We start from the raw sequence: 27,378 nt of genomic DNA on the forward strand, positions 1-27,378 counted from the left end.
GACTTTGGGCAAGTTGTTAACCTTTCTGTGTCTGTTTGCTTTTCTGTAAAAACGTAACAATAATAGTACGCATCTTTCTGTGAATATTAAATGTGTTAAACCATATAATAATGCCAGGCACATGGTACACATTTCACAAGTATTACTAGTATTATTGTCGTCAGACAATATTATGTTCACTGACTTTTCCATTTGTGGTCTTTCTATTGAGTATTCCTTTAAAACGGAAACTGTGCCATGCTTAGCTCTGCATCCCCGGGCCTGATACGTAGTAGGTATTCAATAAATATTTGCAGAAAGAAAAAAAGAAAAAAAAAATCCCTTTCTTTAGTGTGGATAGGAAGGCAGAACTGAATCTTTTGTACACACAATTTATCTAAGTTGAGACTAGAAAATGAAAATGCGACAAAAGAAATGGACAAACTGCTAAATATTCTGATAGTTCTTTGACTTTCTTTTACGGTTTTAAAACAGAATAGCGAGACCTTGTCTCTAAAAAAAAAAAAAAATTGTGGGGCATGGTGGTGCATGTCTGTGATCCCAGCTACTCGGCAGTTTGAGTCAGAAGGATGGCTTGAGCTCAGGAGATGGTGGCTGTAGTGAGTCATAACTGTGCCACTGTACTTTAGCCTGGGCAACACAGCAAGACCTCCATGTCATAAATAAATAATTCCAAACAATACAAGTTTTCCATGTTATTAAAACATGAGAAAGGATTAAAGAAAGTCAATGTAGAACAGAATTTTCATGTGAACAGATTTGTGAGAAATAATAAAATGATTATTATTTTAAGCCACTGAGTTATGGGGTGATTTGTTACACAGCAATAGATAACTGAAAGCAGCAAGGAACTCCAGGTGGCCTTGGTGGTAGTGAGCACAGACTCCTGAGTTCACGGAAAGCCAGGGGTGAATCATTACTGCCGGATGAATGGCTGGGGAGGAGCACTGGGGTATAATAAAACATAGAGAAACGTGGCAGCAATATGGCACGAGGAGTAGCCACAGAACAGAACTGCAGGGCTGCAGGATGCTACTCTGATGATACTTGTGGCATCCTGTACCTTGAACGTGCCCAGACAGACATAGTAAAGAGCTGAGGTCTTACCTAAGTTAGACGTGTTAGAATTATTAATCTGTTAGACTTAGGTTCAAACTGTTAAAGTCACCTTACTTAAGGTCCACAAATTGGTATCTACATGATGTTAAGATGTGAAAAAACTCCAAAATATAAAAATTCCAGAAGTTTATTTTTCATCATATTTCATTTCTTTATAATTCTAATAATGTTCTTACAAAAGGATTGCAAGTCTGCAATACTGATTAGTGCCTTGCTGTAATGCAAGCTGACTGTTTTAAAGGAACAAGGAGTGATAATATAATGCTGTATTTGTATACTTAATACAGAATTTATATAGATAATAATACTTCTTTGTAGATAACATACTTCTTTGTATCATAAGGATATAAAGGATATTTATACAGAATATCACATTTGTGCCTTTCAGCAATGTCTGTGAGTTAATCAAGAACAGATGTGTCCTCATTTTAGCGATACAGTAAAGTCATACAACTACTTAGAATTAGTGATGTTGGGCGGGCGTGGTGGCTGACGCCTGTAATCCCAGCACTTTGGGAGACAGAGGCAGGTGGATCACCTGAGCTCTGGGGTTCGAGACCAGCCAGCTGACATGGTGAAACTCTGTCTCTACTAAAAATACAAAAATTAGCCAAGCATGGTGTGTGTGCCTGTAATCCCAGCTACTAGAGGGGCTGAGGCAGGAGGATCTCTTGACCCTGGGAGGTGGAGGTTGCAGTGAGCTGAAATCATGCCACTGCACCCCAGCCTGGGCAACAGGTTCTGTCTCAGAAAAAACAAAAACAAAAACAAAAAGAAGTAGTGATGTCATTTATAGCAACTCTAATTAGGATAATGATGTGTTTTGCATTTTATGAAGCTCTAAATTCTGTAAACTAGAATATAACATAGAAATATTAGTAAGTTTTACCTTATGCATAAAAATGGAAATACTGTGAATTCTAAAAGTTGTTATAATTTCATAAAAACAACTTCAAAGTTGGCCGGAAGAAGGAATTGAATACTGCTTTCATCTCATTGCTATGGGCAGTGCCACTTTAACTGGAAAACAGAAATATCGCCTATCCTTTGTTGAGGTATCTTTATTATCAGATCTTGAAGAATTTCAACTGCACATAAAATGCTACTGGCTGACCTCTGAATAACAAACTAAGTACTCAGTTATTTCCTTAATATAACTGGAGAGTTTATTAACCTTAAAAAAAAACTTCTCCGGATAGAATAAGTATGTTAGAACAAAGGTCATCAATTTCTGTTCAGTGAATTGTATACTGGTTGATGGTTATACTTCTGTAGCTAATAAACACTGCTTATTTGGGTTTAAATGCTACCACTTTGTTTTTGTCCTAATATAGAATAGATGGAAACTTTATGCTTTTGTACTGTCTCATTTTCATCTGATTGTTCAAGAAAAATGAATTGTACCTAGTAAGCAAATTCTAGGGTTCTGTGGAAAATTCAGAATTATATGAACTATCTGAAAAGAGTCAATCACCCTTCTCTCCTCTTAAAAATAACTTTTAAAGGTTAAAGTCATATGGTTAGACACATGCTAATATTTCAGCTTGTTTTTTACACATACGTCATTCTACGGCCAGCACTTAAAGATTTTAATCATGGTTGGTATGAAAAGTTGTGACTTTATAAAATAAAGGTACTGATAATTCTGAGGGAAGATGAATTAGAACTAGTCTTTAAATTATTTTAATATTTGTTACAGAAACACTATCGGAAAGAATAAAGAAATCTAAAACTCTCCCCTAGATCCACTGCCCAGAAATAATCAATGATAACATTTCATTATCTAATTTCATATTATTAGTAGAGAAAGATGACTGATAGACTACACAGAAATGGGATCTTAAAAATATATGTCACTTAAAATAATAATCCTTAAGCTGGGCATGGCGGTGTATGCCTGTTGTCTGAGCACTTTGGGAGGCTGAGGTGGGAGGATGGCTTGAGACCAGGAGTTTGCCATCAGCCTAGGAGACAGAGTGAGATCTTGTCTATTTAAAAAAACAAAACAAAACAAAAAACCTGTAAATTACATTTTGCTTAAATTTAACAGACGATAAGTAAAACTGAAGGAATAAATAAATTGTACTTAATCAGTAAAAATGTCAGGGTCTAACATAATCTTTTAAGAAAAGGATTATGAAAGGTTGGTGTTCCAACTCTGAACAGCATCTGTCTTTCTGCTATGGAAGATAAAATTTGCCCTCAAGCATCCTTCCTCCCTTCTCCCTTCCCCCTCTTCTCCAGATTTTTATTACATATTATTTTTTAACCAAGATGTAGAACACATTCTAGTTTACAGTCTTAATACTATGGATACATTAAAAGGCATGAAATGATTTCAATTAAAAACAAACATAAAGCTCCACACTGACAAATTTTACAAATGATCTTTTCAAGGCAGCTTAAATGTGTACTGCTACAAATGTGCTGTACAGCCATCTCACAAATATGTTATTTTGCTGTTTGCTAGACTTTGTTCTCATACTAACTGGAAATATAAAATGCATTTCCAAGTTGAATTTCATGAGGTACTGTAGGGAATGTTGCAATAAAATCCAGACAGTCCATCTACTACATTCTTTTCTCCTAATACTTCTGTAATTCAATCTTAAAAGACCAACCAAGTTTGTCTGGAAAGATCACTTCCTTATAGGCCACTAATGTTGCTTATCGTTAAGCTTCAGATAATTTTTAGATACTCAAATTTTCTTGTTTTAATATCATCAAGTCACTGAAAATCGAACTGAGAATATTTTACAATTTTTGTTGCCTTGTTTTAAAATGGTAACAATATTTGGCAGCTCAGCTCTGTGACTGTTTCCTGACACTACACTACTATTTCTCAAAAAATCATTACCAGGTTTTCTCTCATATCCTCTAGTGTAATGTTTTTCAACAGAATCACCTGGGGAATTTTTTTAGCAAAAAACCATGTCCAGGTGCCATCCCAGATCAATTAAATCAGAATCTTCGGCAGTGAAGTCTGAGAAAGGATTTTTAAAGCTTTTAAATATTGTATAACACTTTGTAAGCTCTAATTCTACATGAAGAACCCAAAGCATCTCTATGACAATGGATAGTCTTAATTTATCATGTGTTCAGTAACAGTGAATATAATTTAACATTTTTTTTAAAGAGATGGGGTCTTGCTAGCCTTGCCCAGGCTGATCTCGAACTGCTAGACTCAAGAAAGCCTCCTGCCTCAGCCTCCCGAGTAGCTGGGACCATAGGTACACACCACTGTACCTGGATTCTTAAGATTTTCTAAGAACTTAAAGTTACATGAAAAATATATGGTCTATCAACCATGTTTTTTGAAATTAAATGACAGCATCAATTTTCAACATTGGTAAAGCTATAAAACTGTTCTTCTGGCTCAAAGCTGTAATTGTAAATTATCCTATCTTACAAAATTCAAAGGGTCAATATGGTTAGAAAATTTTGCCTGTTTATCAGAAAGTTTTAGGATTGGCTTGAGAAATTAAATGTTAGTAAAACATAAGACCCTAATAAACCTATAGTAAAACAAGAACCTGGTTAGGACTAAAAGAAGTACATGGTCACTGATTTCAGGGCCCATTTGTAGACTAGCATTCTTCACACACACAAAAAAGTGTTATTTAACCTAAAGTTGGCAATCTGTTGGTATTTCTGGGCAACTGTAGGAGTGCAGTACAGGTATAGATAACTTTTCAAGTGAAATCTAGTAAATTTAGTTACTCTGAATTCTTGAACTAGAAATCTTTATGAACAGATCTGCAAATCTACTAGTTAATGTCTCATGATTATGTTCTTGAGGGGCAGTGAGGCTGTGAATGTCCTCTACTGATAAAGTGAGTACAGCACATGGAATGACAAGGAAGCAAGGGGACAGTCTCACAAGCCAAATAAATCCTGGCTATCAGTAGGTGACAGATGTCTTAGCCAGATCACCCCCACAGCAATGTTGACCACATGGAAAACACACATGGAAAACTCACCATTTAATAAAGTTCATTTTCCTCATCTTTTTTTTTTTTTTTGAGATGGAGTCTTGCTCTGTCGCCCAGGCTGGAGTGCTGTGGCTTGATCTTGGCTCACTGCAACCTCTGCCTCCTGGGTTCAAGCAATTCTCCTGCCTCAGCCTCCCAAGTAGCTGGGATTACAGGCATGTGCCACCACACCCAGCCAATTTTTGCATTTTTAGTAGAGACGGGGTTTTGCCATGTTGGCCAGGCTGATCTCGAACTCCTGACCTCAGGTGTTCCACCCACCATGGCCTCCCAAAGTGCCAGGATTACAGGTGTGAGCCACTGCACCCGGCCCATTTTCCTCATCTTATATAAATGACAGTCTGTGTGCATAAAGAATCAGAGCTACACATCAAGTATAAAATGTTAATATTAGACGTTATCTCCCACCGATAGGTTTAGAACCATCTAGATTCTGGGCTAATGTTATATTCTTTCTAATTGTGGGGAATTGCTCTGAAATAGAACTCAAAAATTTAAATTACTCTTATGTACGTATTACGGAGTTTCAAGCAATGTGACATTTTTGATCAGCTAAACTAACAAAATAGGCAAGAAATATCATTAAAAATATGAAGCAGAAGTTGTTGAGTGAAGAATATTATTCTACATTTCAATATCAACACTATCTCTTAGGCCTGTCTTAAACTGGAAGAAGCTATAGTGCAGGCACATTAATTTACACATTTTTTAGACATTGAGTTTCTTTTTATAGCAATATCCCATATATCAAATGAATAGACAAGAAAACAACTGTTACCTGAATAGACAAAAAAATCAGTGGTTGGGGGGGGGGCGGGAAGAAAGTTTTTAAGTGGCTATCTATGTATGTACTTCCAGAACCTCAAAAATCCCTTGGGTAAATAAGAAATTGGATATTCTTCTTTGGATTCATACCAGCTTTGAGAAAAAGAAAGGACAAGAGACAGCCTGCCTGGCGATTTCATAGAGGTTCTGGCCTTCTGTTCACATACTCATCATGACAGGTGCAGCCCCTTCCCCGCCTCCATCTGTGGCCTGGCTCAGCACTGAAACTGGCCTCTACACCAGCAAGAAGCATATGGGCTGGGACAGGATCAGCCTCTCCTTTCCATTGCTATCTGCTCCCTGCTTGTCTAAGCTCGCCCCTTTAGTTACTGTAGATATCTTGGTCCTGACTCACTGCAAGTGTGAAACATGTTTTTAATGTAATCATTGATCAAAGGAAAAGAATATATGACACACACTTCTAAGTTATGAAGCATGGTAAAATGAGCCCAGTGAATCCGGTATCCAACTTAAGAAGCAGAATATCAATTACCATTGTTCCAGATCCCTTTCCTCTCCCAGACTCCCAGAGCTAACCCCTATCCTAAAATTTCTCATTATTGTATTTTCCGAAAAATAGACTTGCTAAATATATATGTGTATATATACATTATTAAAGTACACATTGTTCAGTTTTGCCTATGATAGGGCCTTTAAAACGCTTTCATACCAAGGACGTAATCATATCTGGCTTGCCTTTTTTTTTTTTTTTTTTTTAAAAACACACACTATAACTTTCCTAACGGTCGTCTAAGTTGAGGCTTCTAAGTGGTAGTTCCTGTTGTATAATATTCCATTTTGTACATAAACCAATGTTTACTTACCAATTCTTCTGTCCGCGTAAACTATTATTTTTCATAGACTTTTGCTTTAAGAATTTTCCTATAAATATCCTTGCAAATGTCTCTTGATGCATATGCCAAATTTCTTTGATGGTATATAGCTAGTTGTGGAATTGCTGGGTTATAGGGTATGTGAATGATTAACACTGTAAGTTAAGGCCAAATTGTTTTCCAAAGCAGTTCCAGCATCTTACTCTCCTACTGGCATCATGAAAAGAATCCTGTTGCTCTACACATCTTTGCCAACACTTGGTATTTTCAGACTTCTTAATTTTTGCAATCTAGTAAGTGTGAAATGGAATTTCAATGTGGTTATAATTTACATTTTCTTGAAAACTAATGAGTTTTGTCTATCTTTTTATATGTCTAGTTGCCATTGGCTTCCTCTTCTATGAGATACCAGTTCATTCGTCCACTTTTCTTTTTAGGTTATCTTTTTTTCTTACTGATTTTAAATAATTCTTTTTCTCTTCTGATTATTATCCTTTGTTAGTTATCTAACTATTGACAGTATGTAATATGTAACTATTGACAGTTTTTACTCTCATTGGGCAACAATTCTAGTGCTGGCTTCTCCCATTGCACCCTCCTTCCTTGCCCCAAGTTAGAAAGGAATTGAGAAAGCAGCAATATGAGTTTCTAATTAGCTTTTAAAATTCCATAACCTGAGGATATTTTAAATAATTTAGATACTTTTCACACAGACAGAGATAAAATTTTTATCAGGAATGGTGAATCTAATGGAAATGGACATTTAACCACCATTGTGGACAATGTAAACTGAATCTTGATAGGGTGATGATATGGGAGTGTACACATTTGATGAAACACATAGAAATTATTGTATATAAATTCTATCTCAACAAGGAGGACTTAAAATAACAGGTGTAAATTATAGCACATTAGGGTCTATGTCTGGAGCTAGACTGCCATATAGCTTTGCTACTTGGCAGCTGTGTGACCACTTTGGGCAAGTTATTTCACTTTTCTAAGCCTGAGGTTTCTCATTGGTGAAATGAACACAACAGCAGTACCTGTATCATGAAGATGGTTGTGAGACAGAAACAAATTAGTTTGAAACTGCTTAGAATAATGCTTGACACAGAATGAGCATCGGATACATGGTAGGCTATAAAACATGTAGACAAATATATCTGTTGCTTCCTCTATGGTTTGTTGTAGGGTCTAAAAAATTCTTCTCTACCAAGTTGTGATATTCTCTTACCTTTTCTTCCAAAAGTTTAAGTGCTGTAGTTTTTACACTTTGGCAGATAATACACTTACGATTTATTTTTGAGTCTGCTGAGTAGTAAAGATCTTTATTTTATTTTATTTTTTTCTGAGAGATAACCAATTATCCCAACGCTATTTATTAAGTTAGCTATACTTTCCCATTGATTTTGAATTCTACCACTGTCATATCAGATTCCTTGCAAGCTTGGGTTAATTTCTGGATTTGTTATATGTTCTATTAAGTCTACTGTCAATCACAGCAACAATACTACACTGTCATTAATTCCTACATTATAATAAATCATGATATGTAATAGTGGAAGTCTTTATTCCTTGTTCTTCACAGTTGTCTTACTGATTCTGGGGCTTTTACTCTTTCGTATGAACTTTATAGGTAATTAGCCTATCAGGTTCCATGAAAACAACAATAAAAATCCTGTTGGAATTCCATTAAATTTAAAGACGTTTTAGGAGGACTGATAATCATTAATTAATATTGACTGATTAACATAAACTATACATTTATTCAGATATATCCTTTTATCTTTCAATCATGTTTTATACTTTATAGTTCTTTTCCCTCCAGTCTTTTAACAGGAAGATATAATCTGTTGACATTTATTGTTATTATTGATATATTTGAACCCATTTCTACCATCTTTTTTTCCCCTTATATCTCTCTCACCTACTTGACCCCTTTATTTTGGCCTTCTGTATCTCTTTAGCCTCCTTTCCTCTCTTCTGTTAGTTTGGAAACAATAGATTATATTTCTAATCTGTAAAAATTGTTATTTTTCTTCACATGACAGGGACCATACCATTCTCTTCCTACTTTTATTGAGAATGAAGGAAAAAGAAAAACCCAGAGATAAAGGTGAGGAAAGAATAAAAGAGAGGCCAAGTGACAGTGATGGCATACTTTGAAGTGGGAGAGCATAATTGAAGTCCTCAAAGGAAAAAACTGACTGCTTTCCTTTCTCATACAGTTCCTGCCCTCATCACACACTTAAAAAGCGTGTCTAGGCAGTGTCACTTGCAGGGTTATAGGTCATTTCATTTTCAGTATTTCCTTTATATTTCTCAGTCATTCAGGAACTCAAGGTCTCTGTTGTAACCATTACTCTTAAAATGGTTTACTAGCCTATATTTTTCTGATCCCAGTTTTAAGTGAGCTATTTTAGTTAAAGCACTGTAAGAATTGGTCACCAGCAAAAATCTGAGGTAATTGGGTACAGATTTACAGAAAGACAATACAGCGGTATCTTAAACTTATAGGAAACCAATTGAAACAAGGCAGTATTTGCATCCCATTTACTACATAAAATATTCAAAACTGGTTGTAGTCGCTCATGCCTGTAATTCCATCACTTTGGGAGACCAAGGAAGGAGGATCACTTGAGGCCAGGAGTTCAAGAACAGTCTGGGTCACATAGCAAGGCCCTATCTCTACAAAAAATAAAAAATTAGCTGTGTGTGGTGGTGTGTGCCTACAGTTCTAGCTACTTAGGAGGCGGAAGCAGGAGGATAGCTGGAGTCCAGGGATTTGAGGTTACAGTGAACTATGATTGTGCCACTGCACTCCAGCCTGAGCAACAGAGGGAGACCCTGTCTCTAAAAACAAATAATAATAATAAAAAATAATACTTCAAGACATAAGATCTAGAAATTCTTAGGAATTATTTTGTAAAAATAAGCATAATCTTTGTGGACAAAAAAGTTTATTTCCAATGTAAATTTCTCCTTATTACTTGGCAAGGAAAGATCAGATTTTTTTAAGAATATCTCTACACAGAACTTTCAGACTATTTTTCTCATATAACTTTATTTCACACCTTAATATTTTCAGGTTCTTTAAGTTCCAGGGCAGGCTTGGTGGGTCATGTTTGTAATCCCAGCACTTTGAGAGGCCAAGGTGGGCAGATCACCTGAGGTCAGGAGTTTGAGACCAGCCTGGCCAACATGGTGAAACCCTGTCTCTACTAATGATACAAAAAATTAGCTGGCATGGTGGTGGGCATCTGTAATCCCATCTACCCGGGAGGCTGAGGCAGGAGAGCTTCCTGAACCCGGGAGGCAGAGCTTGCAGTGAGCCGAGATCACGCCACTGCACTCCAGGCTGGGAGACAGAGCAAGACTCTGTCTCAAAAAAAAAAACAACAAAAAACAAAAAAAAGATTTACATACTTCCAAGGCTCTCTCATGTGGACTTACAGGTAGGTATATCTTTATAGAGTACTTTCATTCACTCACGATCCATTAAACATCCTAAAATCATTATCATTTCTATTTGCAAAATTAACTTAGGTACACAAAGTTAAAACAGAAAGTCCCTGTATTTCAGAAAACCAGAAAAAAATAAGGTTGATGAAAATTAATAGCTAAAAATATAATGCAAATAAAAAATACTGAATGAACAACTTGGAAGCATGTTCAGCAATACTGATACTGATCAGCTCCCTAAGCAGAAAATAAAGACCACAGTCACAAAGCAGTGAAGAACTGATCATGACAATAATGGTATCCATTAGGCAAGTATCACCAAGTATTCTATTTTATTCCCATATCTGCACTTTCTTTATGTCAACTCTCAAGAATGACTAGGCTTGTGGTTCCTGTGGGCCTCTTCAAGGTTAAACAGAGTCAGTTCGCCCACTTCACAGTTTTGGCGAAAGTGCATTCCAAATTTTATCTCTGATCCACCATGGGAAACATAAAAGAAGTATAGTTTAAGATCTTCAACTAGAGTTCTACCCTACCTTTATGACTCTAGTGATGTTTCTACCCTACCTTATGCCACTGCAATCATGAGGTTGGCAGTCTCAAAGTTGAACAATTTTAGATGTTATAAAGTTTTCCTCAATATATTGAATAAAACTGGCTTCCTTATAAGATCTACCTTTAACCTTGGTTTCACAGTAACAGAAAAATCTGCTCCCTTCCCCATGTGATGACTCTAAAATTATATTAAGACAGTTTGTCAGACTTTTTTTCTCCTTTTCTTTTTTATGAGACAGGGTCTCCCTCTGTTGCCCAGGCTGGAGTATAGTGGCACGATCCTAGCTCACTGCAGCCTTTACCTCCTGGGCTCAGGGGATCCTTCCACCTCAGCCTTCTGAGTAGCTGGGACTACAGGCGCATGCCATCATGCCCGGCTAATTTTTGTACTTTTTGTAGAGACAGGGTTTCACCATGTTGCCCAGGCTGGTCTGGAACTCCAGATTTTTTTTTTTTTTTTTTTTCCTGAGACGGAGTCTCCCTTTGTCGCCCAGGCTGGAGTGCAGTCGCACGATCTCGGCTCACTGCAAGCAAGCTCCGCCTCCCGGGTTCACGCCATTCTCCTGCCTCAGCCTCCCGAGTAGCTGGGATTATAGGCGCCGGTCACCATGCCCGGCTAATGTTTTGTATTTTTAGTAGAGACGGGGTTTCACGGTGTTAGCCAGGATGGTCTCAATCTCCTGACCTCGTGATCCACCCGCCTCGGCCTCCCAGAGTGCTGGGATTACAGGCGTGTGCTACTGCGTCCGGCCTTTTTTCTCCTTTTCTAATCCAATCCCTAAAACTGTTCCTTGGCACGTTAATTTTCTCAGGATATGAAAAAGAGATTGTTAGGGATTGAATTGTGCACCCCTCCCCATCATGTATGTTGGGGATCTTACCCATTACAAGGTCAGGATGTGACCTTGTATTTGGAGATAGGGTCTTTACAGAGATAGTAATCAAGTTAAAATGAGCTAATTAGGGTGTCCAATATGACTAATTCAATATGACTTGTTCCCTCATAACAAGAGAAAATTTGGACACAGAGACATGCACAAAGGGAGGATACCATGTGAAGATGAAGGGAGAGATCAGGGTGATGCATCTACAACTCAAAGATGGCCAGCAAACCACCCGAGGCTCAGGGACCCCCACGAGAAGATTCTGCCCCACAGCCTTCAGGTTCAGAAGAAACCAATCCTGTCCACACCTTGGTCCTGGTTTCTAGACTCCAGAACTGTGAGACAATAAACATCAGTTGTTTAAGCAACCCAGTTTGTGGTACTTGGCTGTATCAGCCCCACCAACTCATACATTTCCTAGAAATGTGACATTATAAAAAGTTAATGAGGAGCTGGGCACGGTGGCTCACGCCTGTAATCCCAGCACTTTGGGAGGTCAAGGTGGGTGGATGGCAAGGTTAGGAGTTCAAGACCAGCCTGGCCAACATGGTGAAATCCTGTCTCTACTAAAAATACAAAAATTAGCTGGGCATGGTGGCACAACCTGTAGTCCCAGCTACTCGGGAGGCTGCGGCAAAAGAATTGCTTGAACCCGGGAGGCAGGTGCCACTGCTCTCCAGCCTGGGCAAAAGAGCAAGACTCTGTCTCAAAAATAAATAAATAAAAATAAAAGGTTAATGAAATTTCCATAGCAGAATGCTTTGTTTGTGAAAATAATTCTTTCCTAAAATGAACACATCATTACTTGAAAGTGCTAATGCTCTCTGTATTAATATATCTGAATATTTCCTAAGATTATGTTTTGAATTATTGGTTAGCATAAACCTATTATGGTTACATTTGTCCTATGACTTTTACTTTTATAACTTGCTTGATAGTTTTGATTCTGCAGAGTCAATTACGCTGTTGTTAAGAAAAGCAACATAGTGATAACCTTCAGCTCTGTATTTCAATCCTAATGTCTTAATAAATTCTAAGACCAGGAAAACTATAACTTGTAAGTCATACTTCATTTACAGGCTAAAAAATATAGAATATAATACCTGATGTGCAGAATATATGAGTATAAAAAAAATTTTCAAAGTACTATATCAGTAGTTTTCATTAATTTTTAGAAATTCTCTGTAAACATGAAAATAGGAATTTTGAAATAAAAAAGATTGTGACAGATTGATCAGCAACAGTAATTTATTTTCTACAAGTAGCAACAGTATTTTTATATAGAAAATTCTTAAGCCAGAGCTATCCTAAGATACTTGTGAATTTCCAAATATCATTATAGAATTTCTCTCATAAAATATATAGAAGCAGCAAATAGAAAATAACAGCCATTTTCAGGTGGAGATGCTGGGCGGACTATATCTTGTAAGGGATCACTCCAACAGAACTCTGCGATGATGAAAATGTTCTATTTTTATGCTGCCCAGCAAGGTAGCACAGAATAAGATAAGCATTCACATAGCTACTGAGCACTTGAAATGTGGCTAGTGTACTGAGAAATTTAATTTTAATTAATTTACATTTAAATAGCCACAAGTAACCTTATGGGACAGTACAGTTTTAAGCCTCATGCCCTCTCCATGTATTTATTTTCTTCCCTTTTTACTCAACACAGTGGTTCCCAACCAGTGGCAGTTTTGCCCACTAGGTGACATATGTCAATTCCATATCTGGAGTCATTTTTGGCTGTCATAACTGGTGGATGCTGCTAAACATACCACAATGCATAGGACAGTCTCTCACAACAGAGAATTATCCACTCAAAAATATGAATAATGCTGAGGTCAAGAAACTGTGACATATTAAAAGGATCTTCAATGAAATGAAAAGTAATTTGAAAATAATTATGAATGGCTATATAACATTCTAACATTAGCTGGTCTACTCATTACATAAAATAATCTCTTTTTTTTTTTTTTTTTTTGAGACGGAGTCTTGCTCTGTTGCCCGGGCTGGAGCGCAGTGGCCGGATCTCTCAGCTCACTGCAAGCTCCGCCTCCTAGGTTTAGGCCATTCTCCTGCCTCAGCCTCCCGAGTAGCTGAGACTACAGGCGCCCGCCACCTCGCCCAGCTAGTTTTTTGTATTTTTTAGTAGAGACGGGGTTTCACCGTGTTAGCCAGGATGGTCTCGATCTCCTGACCTCGTGATCCGCCCGTCTCGGCCTCCCAAAGTGCTGGGATTACAGGCTTGAGCCACCGCGCCCGGCTACATAAAATAATCTCTAACCACTGTTGGATAATTCCATCCTGATTGCTACTGTTTTCCCTATTCACAGTATTTTAGTGAGTATGCCATCTCGTCTGACTTTCAGTCATAGTGGCCTCTGTAAATATAACAACATGACTGAAACTGGTAAATTTACTTCAGTAATAGAGATAAGTATGTATAAACCCTTAACAGTTAAGTTTTGTAAACATGACAAATTTTATAACAAAAAATTTTATCTTTAACCTCATTTATCTCAAAAGTTGTATGAAAGGATTAGTTTAGTGCAAATGTGTAATCAATGACATAAAAGTAAGCTCATGTTCTGTTATGAACAGTAATCTTTTTCCATGAAATGATCAAAACAATAATATACTTCTTTTAAGATATTTAAAATACTCATTTATGCTGCTGTTGTTGTAATATACCATTTATTTGAACAGTTTCATCTATACCAAAAGTAAAGAATATAAAAATCTCCATCCTAAAAGGGTTTAAAATACAGTGGAAAAAGAAATAGCCAACAGAGCAGCAGTAACAAAAAATGGACAAAAGCAAATTGTTTCTGAAATGCAGGCTAATAAAGGAATCTTGTTGGAAGTTCTAGCCCATGCAGTGAAAACAAGACCCAATAGTTTAGAATGTGTTTTCTTTCTTAATGAAAGAAGACAGAAAAGATGACCTCTTACAGGACATTTCCTACATATATTTTTTAAATGTCAACTTTTCAATTTTCTTGAAAACATCATTGTTCCTATTTACCTTATTTCTCATTGTCTAACAGCAATGTAAATATCTTATTCTTAGATACAACTCATGAACACATAAGCTATTCACATATGGATCTCATAAAAAATGGTAAAGACAAAATCTACCTTAACCTAATTGAAAGAAAATATTTTAGATATCACTGAGATTTTACAACCAGTTAAAAAATTTAAAGCACATATAAAGGAAGAAAAATATCACTCATATAATTGTGACTGCCCTCAAACTTCCATAAGGATTTAAAAATTAGGATGTTTTTCATTAATCCTATCATAAACTTAACAAACATATACCCTAACAAATGGTATATTCTCTTGCTATATTATAGCAAAGATGAATATAAAAATGACATTCGTCAGGGTGCGATGGCTCACGCCTGTAATCCCAGCACTTTGGGAGGCCAAGGCAGGTGGATCACCTGAGGTCAGGAGTTCGAGACCAGCCTGGCCAACATGGTGAAACTCCGTCTCTACTAAAAATACAAAAATTAGCTGGGCATGGTGGTGGCCACCTGTAATCCCAGCTACTTGGGAGGCTGAGGTAGGAGAATTGCTTGAACCCAGGAGGTGGAGGTTGCATTGAGCCGAGATCGCGCCATTGCATGCCAGCCTGGGCAACAAGAGCGAAACTCAGTCTCAAAAAAAGAAGACATTCATGGCTAGGGCAGTGGCTCAAACCTGTAATCCCAGCACTTCGGGAGGCCACGTGGTAGGAATGCTTGAGGTCAGGAGTTAGAGACCAGCCTGGGTAATATAGCAAGATGCCCATCTCTACAAAAGTAAAACAAAAAAATTAGCTGGGTGTGGTAGCGCATGCCTCTAGTCCTGGCTACCTGGGAGGCTGAGGTAGGAGGATTGCTTGAGCTCAGGAGTTTGAGGCTCCAGTGAACTAGGACCATGTCACTGCACTGCACTCCAGCCTGGGTGACAGTGAAACCCTGTCTCTAAAATCAATAAATTAAATAAATACAAGAATGACATTCACTTCCAGTCATATTATTCTATTTTCTTTCCTATATTTGTTAAGGTATCCAATCCTACTTCCCTATCCATCTCCAAAACAATTTTAGCTAGGTTACCAAGGCTTAAAGAGGTTGTTTTTAGTAACAGTACAAATGCAGAGCCTTTTCTCTTTTCCCTATCTGGAATAAGTGTGTCTGGAAAGAGGCTCATTAGTGAAAAAAACTTTTATTCAATGCTGCAATCCTTTCAGTCTCTCTTTCCAAATAATTCATTCACTGCAGCTTTCATGAGAAAAATTAATTGTGAAATAAGCTCTGGAGGAGGGAAAAAAGGCAGTCCCCAAATTCATGAGGCATAATATTTACTATCAATAGTTCTGTAATTTATAGTTCACATTCATTATTTTCATTCTCTTACTGCAGAAAATATTCATTGAGCTTCTTTTGTGTGCAATGAACATATCAGAGAAAAGACCTCCCTCATGGAGACTATTTTCTAGTTGGAGAAGACAGATGATAGATCAAAGAAGTGAAGTACCAAATACTACAGACAACGGAGCAGGGAAGCAAAGCAGGAGTGCTGGTGTCACTGAGAAAGCGAACACCTGAAGGAAGCGAGGGAATGAGGCAGGACGGTATCAGTGGGAAGTGCACTGAGGCAGGGGCCATCAAGTGCCCAGGCTCTCAGGTAAGAGGTGTGTAAGAGGTGTGTTAGAGGAGTCCAGAGACCACTGTGGCTGGAGTTAACAACGGCAGCAGGCAGGTGGAGACAAAGGTTTGAGATGGAAAAAGAGTCCAGATCATTTCCTGTTTGTAGACTATCATAAGGTCTTGGCTTCCCTGAGTGAGGAAGGAAGTCATCAGAGGGTTGTAAGCTGATGAGTCACGTGACTTGACCTGGGTTTCAACAGGACTATTTTGGCTGCTGTGGAGGAGGGACAAGGGCAGACACAGGAAGCTATGCTACTACAACATATTTCAGAGATGATGTTGGCTTGGACAAGAATGGTATATGTAAAAGTGGTGAGTACAGGATCTATTTTGAAAGCAGAGTCAACAAGATTTGTGGATTCAATGCAGGGAACTAGAGAAAGAGAGGAATCAAGGATGGTATGATCCCAAGGTCTTTGGCCTGAGCTGCTAGAAGGTGGAGCTGGCATTAACAGAGTAGGGGAAGGCTGCCAGAGGAGCCAGATGGGGAAGGAAGCTCAAGAGCCTAGTTTTGGATGTCTTAAGTTCAGCCTGACTTTCAGGTGTTTCCAAGTGGAGTGAAGAACGCAGCTGAAAATATAGATCACAGAGTTCAGCAGAGAGATCTGGGTTGGAAATGTAAATTAATGGGAATCCTTAAAGGACTACAAATAGAAAAGAGAAAATGGTCTAAGGACTGATCCCCTTGACATGCCAACTTTAACAACTTCAAGAAGTCAGGGAACGTGGAGAAATGTGCCAGGTAGGCTGAGAAGGGAGTGGCCGGTGAGTTACAAAGAAAACAAAAAAAAGCAAGGTTTCTTGGAAACCAAGTGAAGAAAATACTTCAAGGAGAAAGTGAGCAATTGTATTAAAAGCTGCTGCTAAGTCAGATGAGGACTAAACAATTTGGCCAAGTGGCGGTCACTGTTGATCTGAGAAGGGCAATTTCAGTGAAGTGGAAGGAGAGAGAAGTCTAAACGTATGGGTTTCAGAGTACCCTGAAGGAAAGAAACTGAAGACGGTGTATAGACTTTTTTTTTTTTTTAAATTCTTTTTCTTTTTTTTTTTTTTTTTTTGAGACAAGGTCTCACTCTTTTGCCCAGGCTGGAGTGCAGTGGCATGCTCATGGCTCACTGCAGCCTCAATATCCCAGGCTCAAGTGATTCTACCACTTCAGCATCCATTGTAGTCCGGATTACAGGCATGTACCACCACACCCAGCTAATTTTTATTTTTTATTTATTTTTGTATTTTTTGTAGAGATGGGGTTTCACCAGGTTGCCTGGGTTGGGCTCGAACTCCTAGGCTCAGGCGATCTGCACACTTCAGCCTCCCAAAGTGCTAGGATTACAAGCGTGAGCCACTGTGCCTGGCTTGGACTATTCTTTTGAGGAAGTTTTGCTTTAAAGAGACAGAGAGAAATGGGGTGATAAGATGAAAAGTATAGTAGGTTAAAAGACTTTTTTTAAGGTGAGAGAAATAATATGTTGGTATGCTGTTGAGAAAGATCTAGTAGAGGAGGAAAAGAGATGAAGCTGAAAAGAAGGGGGGAAACTGCTGAAGTATGGTTTTTAAGGTGTATAATTTAGTCTCTGAAGATATCCATTATAGCATCCAATATAAATGAAGATGATCAGTTAGAGAAAAGTAATTGCGGGTTTTTCGAGTACTGCCAGACAATTAAATTAAGGTAAAAAAAATGTATTATCATTGTAAAAAGGGAAATATAGATATATAGAATTAAAAAGGAAGTCTCCAAATTAATCCAATTCTACATAAGAAAGTACTTATCAAATATCTGTAGTACCTAATTTTACATTTAGAAATGATCAAGAAATCACAAAATGAAAAACAAACAAGGCGAACTATACTGAAACTATAAACTCTCTATGCAACCAAGAATAAAATACCTAAAAGAAAACTGAAATTAGATTGAGAAACACATTTGCATGAAATATCACATGCAATAAAGGTTAATTCCTGCCAGGCGCGGTGGCTCACGCCTGTCATCCCAGCACTTTGGGAGGCCGAGGTGGGCGGATCACAAGGTCAGGAGTTCGAGACCACGGTGAAACCCCGTCTCTACTAAAAATACAAAAAATTAGCCAAGCACGGTGGCGGGCGCCTGTAGTCCCAGCTACTAGGGAGGCTGAGGCAGGAGAATGGCATGAACCCGGGAGGCAGAGCTTGCAGTGAGCCGAGATCGTGCCACTGCACTTCAGCCTGGGAGACAGCAAGACTCCGTCTCAAAAAAAAAAAAAAAAAAAAACCGAAAAGGTTAATTCCTTTATTATCTAAAAAGCTCAGACAAAACAAGTAAATTATCAAGTAACCAAGAGATAAAAGGGCAAAGTATATACATACTATATGCACAATATATATAGTTAATAAAAATCTGGACAAGCATTCAACCGTGCTGATAAATAAAATACAAAAGAAAACAATGAGATATGTTATATTTATTGGTAAAGTATTAAAAAATTAAAACTTCTGATTCTGGCTACATTGTGATAAAGAAAGTACTCATACATTGCTGCTAGCAATGTAAAATATTAATATTCTTTTAGAAAGCAATTTGGCAATTCGTATCAATGATCATAGACATATTCAGTGTTTGACTCAGAAATACTCCTCTTGTATTTTTATCCCAAAGAAATACGTACTTCAAAAGAAGTATATATAATGTCCATTATAGCATTATAATTGCATTGCAGCATTACTTATAATAATGAAATATTAGAAATTATCTAAATGTAAAATTAAATATAAGTAGATGAAGGGCGAGGAAAATAATACTGGCCTGATCAAACAGAAGATATTAAATAAGATTTTAAAGCAACATAGAAGATGCTTATAAGATTTCAGAGCAACACAGAATATGCTTACAATATAATAAAGAATAGTATCACATTTTTACTATACTCTAATTAAAATTATGTTACCTACACACAAAGTGATTCAAACAAAAAATGTGTATTGAAGATACTTTAAACATTCAGCATGCTGGGATTTTAGAAGAGCATGTTTTTCGTTTTTCTGATAACTACTACTAGCATTTACTGAATGCTTACTATGTGCCAGATGCTGGACTATGGACATTACATATATTAATGTATTTAAACGCGTGGGGTAGGTTATGACGCATAAATGGCAGAGCTAATAGTTGAATTTGGCAATCTAGCTTTAATCTTGATCTTAATCACAATGCTACATCATAAAAACAAATTAAGAAAAGTTAGGGGAAAAATTGAATTTCCCTCAACTTATGAGTCATGTTTCAAAAGGTGAGGTGCGGATATCATATATGAATGGAACACCATTGGTAATCTCAAACTACTATCCCTTAAAAATTGGTAACTACCCATGCCTGTAATCCCAGAACTTTGGGAGGCCGAGGCAGGAGGATCACCTGAGGTCAGGAGTTCAAGTCCAGGCTGGCCAACACGGTGAAACCCCATCTCTACTAAAAATACAAACATTAGCTGGGCGTGGTAGCACACGCCTGTAATCCCAGCTACTTGGGAGGCTGAGGCAGGAGAACTGCTTGAATCCGGGAGGCGGAAATTGCAGTGAGTCAAGATCGTGCCACTGCACTCTAGCCTGGACACCAAGAGAAAAACTCCGTCACAAAAAAAAAAAAAAAAAAAAAAAATTGGTAACTAACCTGTCAATCTTGCCTGTGATGTTAAAGTAAGCTGAGTTTGAACAGACTGTGAGTAATGGAAAAATACTTTCATATCATCACAGAATGCTAAGGCTGGACAAAAGAGTTTGGGGGTTATTAGGTCTCTTTGCCTCTTCTGAGAAATAGAACCAAGGTCTATAATCAGCAAGAGACTGCCTCAGGGTCATTCAGCTCGTTAAGGTAACCAAATCCAGTTCTGAATTCCAAGTTTCTTGATAACAATCCAGTGATATTTCTTCCTACACCATTTTACTCACTTCCCTCATAAAAAAGCTATCTATATATCTATTACGTTTTAAGTGCACACTCAATGCCAAGCATCACACTTGCACGTTTTAGTTAAACTAATTTAATCTTTACAACAGTCTTTTTTTTTTTTTTTTTGAGACAGAATCTTGCTCTGTTGCCCAGGCTGGAGTGCAGTGGCACGATCTCAGCTCACTGCAACCTTTCCCTCCAGGGTTCAAGTGATTCTAGTGCCTCAGCTTCCCTACTAGTCAGGACTACAGCTGTGCGCCATCACGCCCGGCTAATTTTCTTTACAACAGTCTCGTGTGGTATTTATTATAATCACTTAAAGGCAAGAAGACTGACGCTCAGAAGGGTTTAGCATGCTGCCCAAGACCACACAGCTGTAAAGAGTGGTATCCAGGGCCAGGTGCGGTGGCTCATGGCTGTAATTCTAGCACTTAGAGAGGAAGGTGGGCGGATCATGAGGCCAGGAGATCGAGGCCAGCCTGACCAATATGGTGAAACCCTGTCTCTACTAAAAATACAAAAAAATTAGCCAGGCGTGGTGGCACGCGCCTGTAGTCCCAGCTACTTGGGAGGGTGAGGCATGAGACATGAGACATGAGAATTGCTTGAATTGGGAGGTGGAGGTTGCAGTGAGTTGAGATCACACCACTGCACTCCAGCGTGGGCGATAGAGAGAGACTCTGTCTCAAGAAAAAAAAAAAGAGTGGTGTCCAGGGCTAATTTCTCCGGTGTTAAAGTGCAGGATCTGGGGACAAAGTGCTTCTACATACAGGGTGCTCTGGTTATTGAGGTTCCCTGCCCATGCTACCAGAGGTTCATGTCGAGAGAAGGGTCTGATCTTGCTCAGGAGGAGGTGGTTGTCTCAGTAAGTTAGAAAGAATCAAGTAAATTCTACCTCCTGGTGTGAAAAAGGTTTCCAAGTTTGTGTAGATCCTGTGACTGTGCTTTCATTTTCAGAGAGAGAAACTGAGTAAAGAAGAAAAATGGAATGATGTTTATATTCTCTGACAAGTGTGCTTTCTAATGTGCTAATGGCTCACAAAATAACGGTTCCTGACACTTGAGAAACACGTTTCTTTTCATGACATTTTCTTCCTCATATTACTGTTCCCTGTCTTTAGCCTCAAACCTTACATTCTGTAGCTCAAGCACTTTAACTGCAAAGAGGCTTTAATCCCCTCTCTCCAGTTAGGGAGTCTCCTAAGGAGTCTCCTTGTTTTCCAGGTCTCCACTGCCAATCATTTCACAGAAGGGCAGAGAATCTTCCAAAGCAAAGCTGTTGCTGCCTTATAACATTTACCCCTTCTTTCTTGAAAACACACCCCAGGCTATCTTTCCAGCTTGCTTTTTCCCCACCCGAGTCCCTCACGCCCACTGTAACTAATCTGGGCTTTTCCTCCTCTGGGCTTTGGCTCACGCTGGTCCCTATATCTGGAATCCTTTCCTTTTTCATCTTTGGCCGCCTCGATTCTGTCCATTCTTTTTTGTTTTTTTGAGGCACAGTCTCGCTCTGTGGCCCAGGTTGGAGTGCAGTGGCACGATCACGATCACGGCTCACTGCAGCCTTGACCTCTTGGATGTGAGCGATCCTCCTACCTCAGTCCCTGAGTAGCTGGGATAACACGTGTGAGCTACTGTGACTGGCTAATTAAATTTTTCATTTTTTGTGGAGACAAGGTCTTGCTCTGTTGCCTAGGCTGGTCTCTAACTCTTGCGATCAAACAATCTTCCCTCCTTGGCCTCCCAAAGTGCTAGGATTACAGGTGTGAGCCACTCTACTGGGCCTGTCTACTCTTTAAGGCCCATCTGAAACATAATCTCCCTTGCCTTTTCTTTTTCTCAACCAGATATCCCTTCCTTGTCCAACACTGGGTATTCAACTGGGTGTAACTTTTATAAGAGTTGACATTTGGACCTGTACTGCAGATATCTGTGCACCCAAACTGTCAATGACCATGATCAACTACGTGTTACTGACCTTTGTGTTACAGGTAGCACCTAGAACAGACGTTCATATTGTCAATTATGAAAAACAAAAGTCTAAAAGTGCGTCACAATTTTCTGTCAGTTGAAGAACTGGTCAAAGAAATCCAGAGGCTTTTTTTTTTTTTGTAAAGTACAGCTTCTTAATAGGGCACTTGATTTTCTAGGTGTGGACACAACAGTTGATAGACATCTACTAGGTCAAGAAAGGTATGCCTGGATTAGGTAAATGAGAGACTCAAAAGAGAGGCCAGGAAAAGGCTAAAAAACAATCTGAAGGCATCTGCGGTATCCTTTTGTTTATATCTTGATTTTTAGTTTTGTACAGGGGAACACAGGAAGCTCTGAGGCTTTAAAACTAGAAACTTTGCAATTTAATCAAATGAAAAATTTTGAATGCTGTGCTGCAAATCTGATTAAATAGGACTAGTAATTCACTTCCAAACAAAATAAACCCCAAACTCAGAAAATTTAGCTCCTTTTAACAACAACAACAAAAAATCTGGTAATGTTATTTTTCCGAAATTCTAAAGCTAATCAGAGAAGCCTGCCCCTCACATAAACATTTTTTCATATACCTTTATGAAACCTTCTGAGATAACACTACTACAGAGATGAATAATGAATTCACAGACCCTAGCTGTAACTACGTCATTGTTTACTTGGTGACTTTTTTTTTTTTAAATCGGGGAGAGGGGTAAAATGGGGAGGATGAGAGAAAATCAGTTTAAATTGTATTCAAATACATTTACACGATTAACACCACAACTCAAGGAATTTTTTTTCTTACAGACCTGTAGCACTTGTTGGTAGGAGAACAATGAAATGAACCGATAGTTTGAACAAAGGCAACAGGCACCTGCAGCCTTTCAATCACTTAGCAAATATTTCCGCCAAGACAGGGCCGAATCGGGGATCTAGGCGAGCAACCGGGTGTCACCTTTCTCGGTAAGCTGCAAATCTTGGGACAACTAGGACCCTTCCCAGGGATCCCGGACTGGGAGCGGTCTCGGGTTTTTAGACAAATCTCTCCTCCTACCACACGTGACCGAATGGCAATCAGCCGCCAAGAGAGACACCTCAACGCATCAGCCGCGGGATACAAAGGCTCGGCACTGCCGCCGCATCCTCGGGAGGATCGCGGAGCCTCCCGCGCTCGGCGTCTGCGGAGCCTGCGCAGGGAGCAGCTGCGAAGCGCGCCGCTCCCGGGCCCGCAGGGCGGTGCCGCGCTGCGCGGGGAGCAGAAGCGGGGAGCGCGCGCCGCCTGCCCTGAGCGCCTGCCCACCCAGCGCCTCCGGAGCAGGGGCGCCGCGCCGCACGCAGCCGAGCAGCGCCACAGCTGCCGCCGCCGTCGCAGCCGCAGTCGCCGCAGCTAGGCCCTCGGCAGCCGCAGGGAGCCCCGCAGCGACGTGGACCAAGGTGAGGAGGCCGAGGGCTCCCCCGGCCCCACGGCAGGCCCCAGGCCGGGCCACCCCGTCCCCGCCCAGGCCCAGGCCTTCCCTTTCCTCTCGGCTCCTTCCCCTTCCCACAGCTCCCCTGGGCCTCGCGCCGGCTGCAGGGCGCCGTGAGCGGCACTTACACCACAGCTCTGGAGATCATCCAGGACACCATCTTCACGGGGGCTTGGGCCCCACGTCCGGGACGGGTGGGCGCAGAGCGCTGCGGACCAGGCCGCCAACGGCAGGCCGCGCGCTTCGCCGGCTCCTCGCGCTCCCCGGGGCCGCGCTGGCGCCCTCGGGAGCCGGGCCCGGTGTGTGCGCGCGGCGGCCTGGGCTGCGAGGCGGTCGGTCCCCCGCCCGTCCCCGCCCGCCCCCGCCCGCCGGCCTGGCGGCCGAGCCGGCCAGCCCCGCCCCTGCGCTCTGCTGATAGGCGGCGGCGGCGGCGCGTTGGCCCAGGCCAGGGCCGGGGCCAGGCGCCCGGGCTCCGGGGCTGGACTGGCAGGACCGTAGCCTGTGCTGGACGGCCTCGCGGCCGCGGCCTTGGCCCTTGCGCTCTAACCAACCTTACCCTCCTCCTTAGCTCTTTGGGACGCCCACCTCGCGGCAAGAGTGCGGCAGGAGGCTGAGGAAGGGTACTGGAGGGCAGGGATTGGCAGTGCCTGTGTGAAAAGTGAGATATTCGCAGGAACTCGGTGTCCAATAAAAGACTCTCGACCAGGCCCTGGTTTTGGAGAGCCAAGACTTTGAGGTGTGCCTGGCCACATCCGGTACCCTCAGTGTTTACGGAGGCCCAGCACCAAAGGCGTCCTTATAGTACCGCATTTTAAGGGAAATGTCGAGAGGTTCTTGCATAGGCCTCCTTGTGTGCCGCGAGTCTCGAGTCTCGTGGTGCAAGGCAGGGAGGGACAGAGGAGGATTTCATGTTTGCAGTGGTGAGTGTAGTGATACCACTGTTCTGGGCCTCTTAGGGCACCTTTTCATCAGAGCATCTGCAAAGACTTACAGACACAAATCTCCATTATTTCCCTGAGGCCTGCCAGATGTTCAAAGTAAGGGCTGGGTCTAGGATTCCTGACCTGTCTTAAGATTTACAACTATATTACAGCTATAAGATTTACAACTGTATTTTTTGGAGGTTGGGTTACTGCTTACACCTTGCTGTTCTTGCAAATATCATTTCAAGGGTAGACTTTTAAAACTTTTTTTTTGTGACAGTACCAAATTGAGAAAATGATCTTAAAGTTTAGATATTTTTCTTTTTTCCAATTAAGACGATAGTAAAATATAATTCTAGTATTCAGATGGTGTGAAGAATAAAAGATGAAATGTAGGCTTGGAGCCTTTAATTAAAGTCCTAAAAAATATGATGGCTTTTGTGACCATACTATAATTTTGTCTTCTTGTTCCTCAGTTTCCCTGTGATAAAAAGGGGATAATAATACTGTAGTCTGTCTCTTGTCTTTCGGGGATGATGTGAGGCACTGCTAAATAATATGTTTAGGAAATAATGTGACTTGCATGGAAGACAATCAAAGGACACAACAGATTATCCTAAATTTCTTTCAGTTCTCAGTCAATAAATTGGGTAATATTTTCATTATTTAAGAAACAAGCTCAGAAGCTACTTTCTACTGTTGGGTTAGGTTCTTTTTGCTTATTAATTCATGTCAAGACTATTTTTATTTCAGGAATTTTAGTAGTAATTTGCATTTACTCTAAATCTTTTATTTTTGGTCATTATTCAGCGTTATTTGAGGATCAGGTGTGCTGCATAAGCACCAGCGTGTTGGCAAACTCTCTTGTTCAATAAAACTGAAATGAATTTGAATATCATTCAAATCCCTTCATGAACAGGTCCTGAAATAGCTTTACAGCCTTTACTTTCACTACCTTCACCCCCAACTCCTAATGTACCCTTTCCCTACCTCTCTTCTCTGAACCAATCTGTATTTTCATGCCCAGTGCTTTTGCCCAGATTTTGTTTTTCCCTTAACACTTTGCTCCCCATTCTGTACCTCTCAGAACCCTCATTTTTCAGTGGCCTATGCCATGAAGACGTCCTTGTTTTTCCTCAGGGACAATTATTCCTAATTGTGTCTGTGCCCCCATAATTTATTACTTGAATTTCTATTTCTTATCTGTGTCATTCTGCCTCTACCATGTCTAATATACTGAATGGCAAAATGTTTGAGAACAGACGTGGTGTACTGGATTTCTTTGTGTTTTCCAACTATCTAGCCTAAGATAGAGTAAATGCCCAATAAAAATTTGAATAATATTTGTGAAATACAGTCACTAAGCATCAGATTTAAAAAAGAATTCAGCCACATACATTGGAAGTCCCTTTAAAATGTATGCCTTTCTTGCCTTTTTACTTTGGAGATCATCATTGTGAATATTAATTATTTCAGCTAATCCTAGCACATTAATGCCTTCAGGGGTTGCTGAGATAGGTAGGACTGCTGGCTGCTCTCTGAAATGTCCCTAGACTGCTGTGCGTTGAATTTTATTTTGTATGCTTATTATATCTTCTGCGTCTTCCACATTTAGGTTACTTTTTGCTGCTTGCTTTCTATTTACCTGGAACAGTGCCTTTTTTCACATCTCAATGGGCCATGGGTTGGAAACCACCTACCCTGTGCTGTACACATGTCATTGAGTCATTCTGACAACTTAAAAAGCCAGGTAGTGTTTATTCCCTTTTGGTACCATGGAAAGTGAGGTTTAGAGAAGTTATCTCATTGGACAGTGATCACACAGGTCATTGGTAACAGAACTGGAGATCTAATTCATGCTTCCCAAGCTTCTTTACATTATACGGGGATAGATAGCAGAATTGTGTTTAAGGCAATGGGTGCAGCTCAGTGTTGCCCTCCAAGGGGAAACTAGAAGGCATTTTTTAGATTGTTGTAATGATTGGAGCTAACAACTTGCGTTTGTTGAGTGGAGGCTAGAGAGTTGTGGGACAGTGCTGAACAAAGTGTCCCCGTGTCCTGCATGATTTAAGAATATCTTGCTTGACATTCATGTAATATTTGTAATTATCAAAGCCTGGAACCTCCATCTTACATCATGATTTTAACTGAATTTTCCAGTGTCTGTTTCCACATGTAGCCGTTATGTGAACTGAAGGAAGATTGTTTTGTTCACAACTTGACTAAGAGTTGTTTACAGTTTTGGAAAATTGTATCACAAATAGCTGTGCATTCATAGATATATTCAGCTACTAGTTACTTCTTTAAGTCTTCTAGTGTAGTTTTTCCCCACATCGAAATATATGTTATTATAAATCATTTTCATGTCTCTTTTCCATTCTTATTTAGGGTGTATGGATTTGTTTGAAATTATAGGAATATTGTTATTTTATTTCAGGGTGGTAAAGCAGAAGTCGGAAAATATTATGCAGGGGGCATATTGAGTCTGATATGGTTGAGAATTGTTTATCTAAAGTAAGACTTCATCTGCGGAGAGTCTCTCATGAAAAGTGCCCAGATTTTAGTGGAGTGTGTTTGTAATTTCTGTGTATTGGACTGTGACTCAGATACACAGAAATCGGCTAAATTTATTAGCAGATAGTTGAGATCTGCTAAGAAATAAGTGGCCGTTAACGCTGGTTGCGGTGGCTCATGCCTGTAATCCCAGCACTTTGGGAGCC

The 27,378-nt window shown here is 39.8% G+C and overlaps 2 protein-coding genes across 3 annotated transcripts in view; one reads left to right on the forward strand and one right to left on the reverse strand.

The window, feature by feature from the left end:
- The window catches only part of REEP3 (receptor accessory protein 3), a 105,404-nt gene extending 81,339 nt beyond the window's left edge, over nt 1-24,065 (reverse strand). The window contains exon 1 of one of the 2 annotated variants that reach the window (XM_007963313.3): nt 23,864-24,065. Coding sequence is in view for 1 of the 2 variants with exons in the window: in XM_007963312.3 (XP_007961503.1) it covers nt 23,864-23,895 (32 nt within the window). In the remaining variant the exon portion in view is untranslated. The remainder of the gene's footprint in view (nt 1-23,863) is intronic. The other variant, XM_007963312.3, reaches the window with a different exon arrangement.
- JMJD1C (jumonji domain containing 1C) overlaps nt 23,390-27,378 on the forward strand; it is a 364,249-nt gene continuing 360,260 nt past the window's right edge. Inside the window, exon 1 of the mRNA XM_007963314.3 lies at nt 23,390-23,703. The gene's annotated coding sequence lies outside the window, so the exon portion shown is untranslated. The remainder of the gene's footprint in view (nt 23,704-27,378) is intronic.

The sequence above is a fragment of the Chlorocebus sabaeus genome, chromosome 9 (genome assembly GCF_047675955.1).
Source record: "Chlorocebus sabaeus isolate Y175 chromosome 9, mChlSab1.0.hap1, whole genome shotgun sequence".
Lineage (NCBI taxonomy): Eukaryota > Metazoa > Chordata > Mammalia > Primates > Cercopithecidae > Chlorocebus > Chlorocebus sabaeus.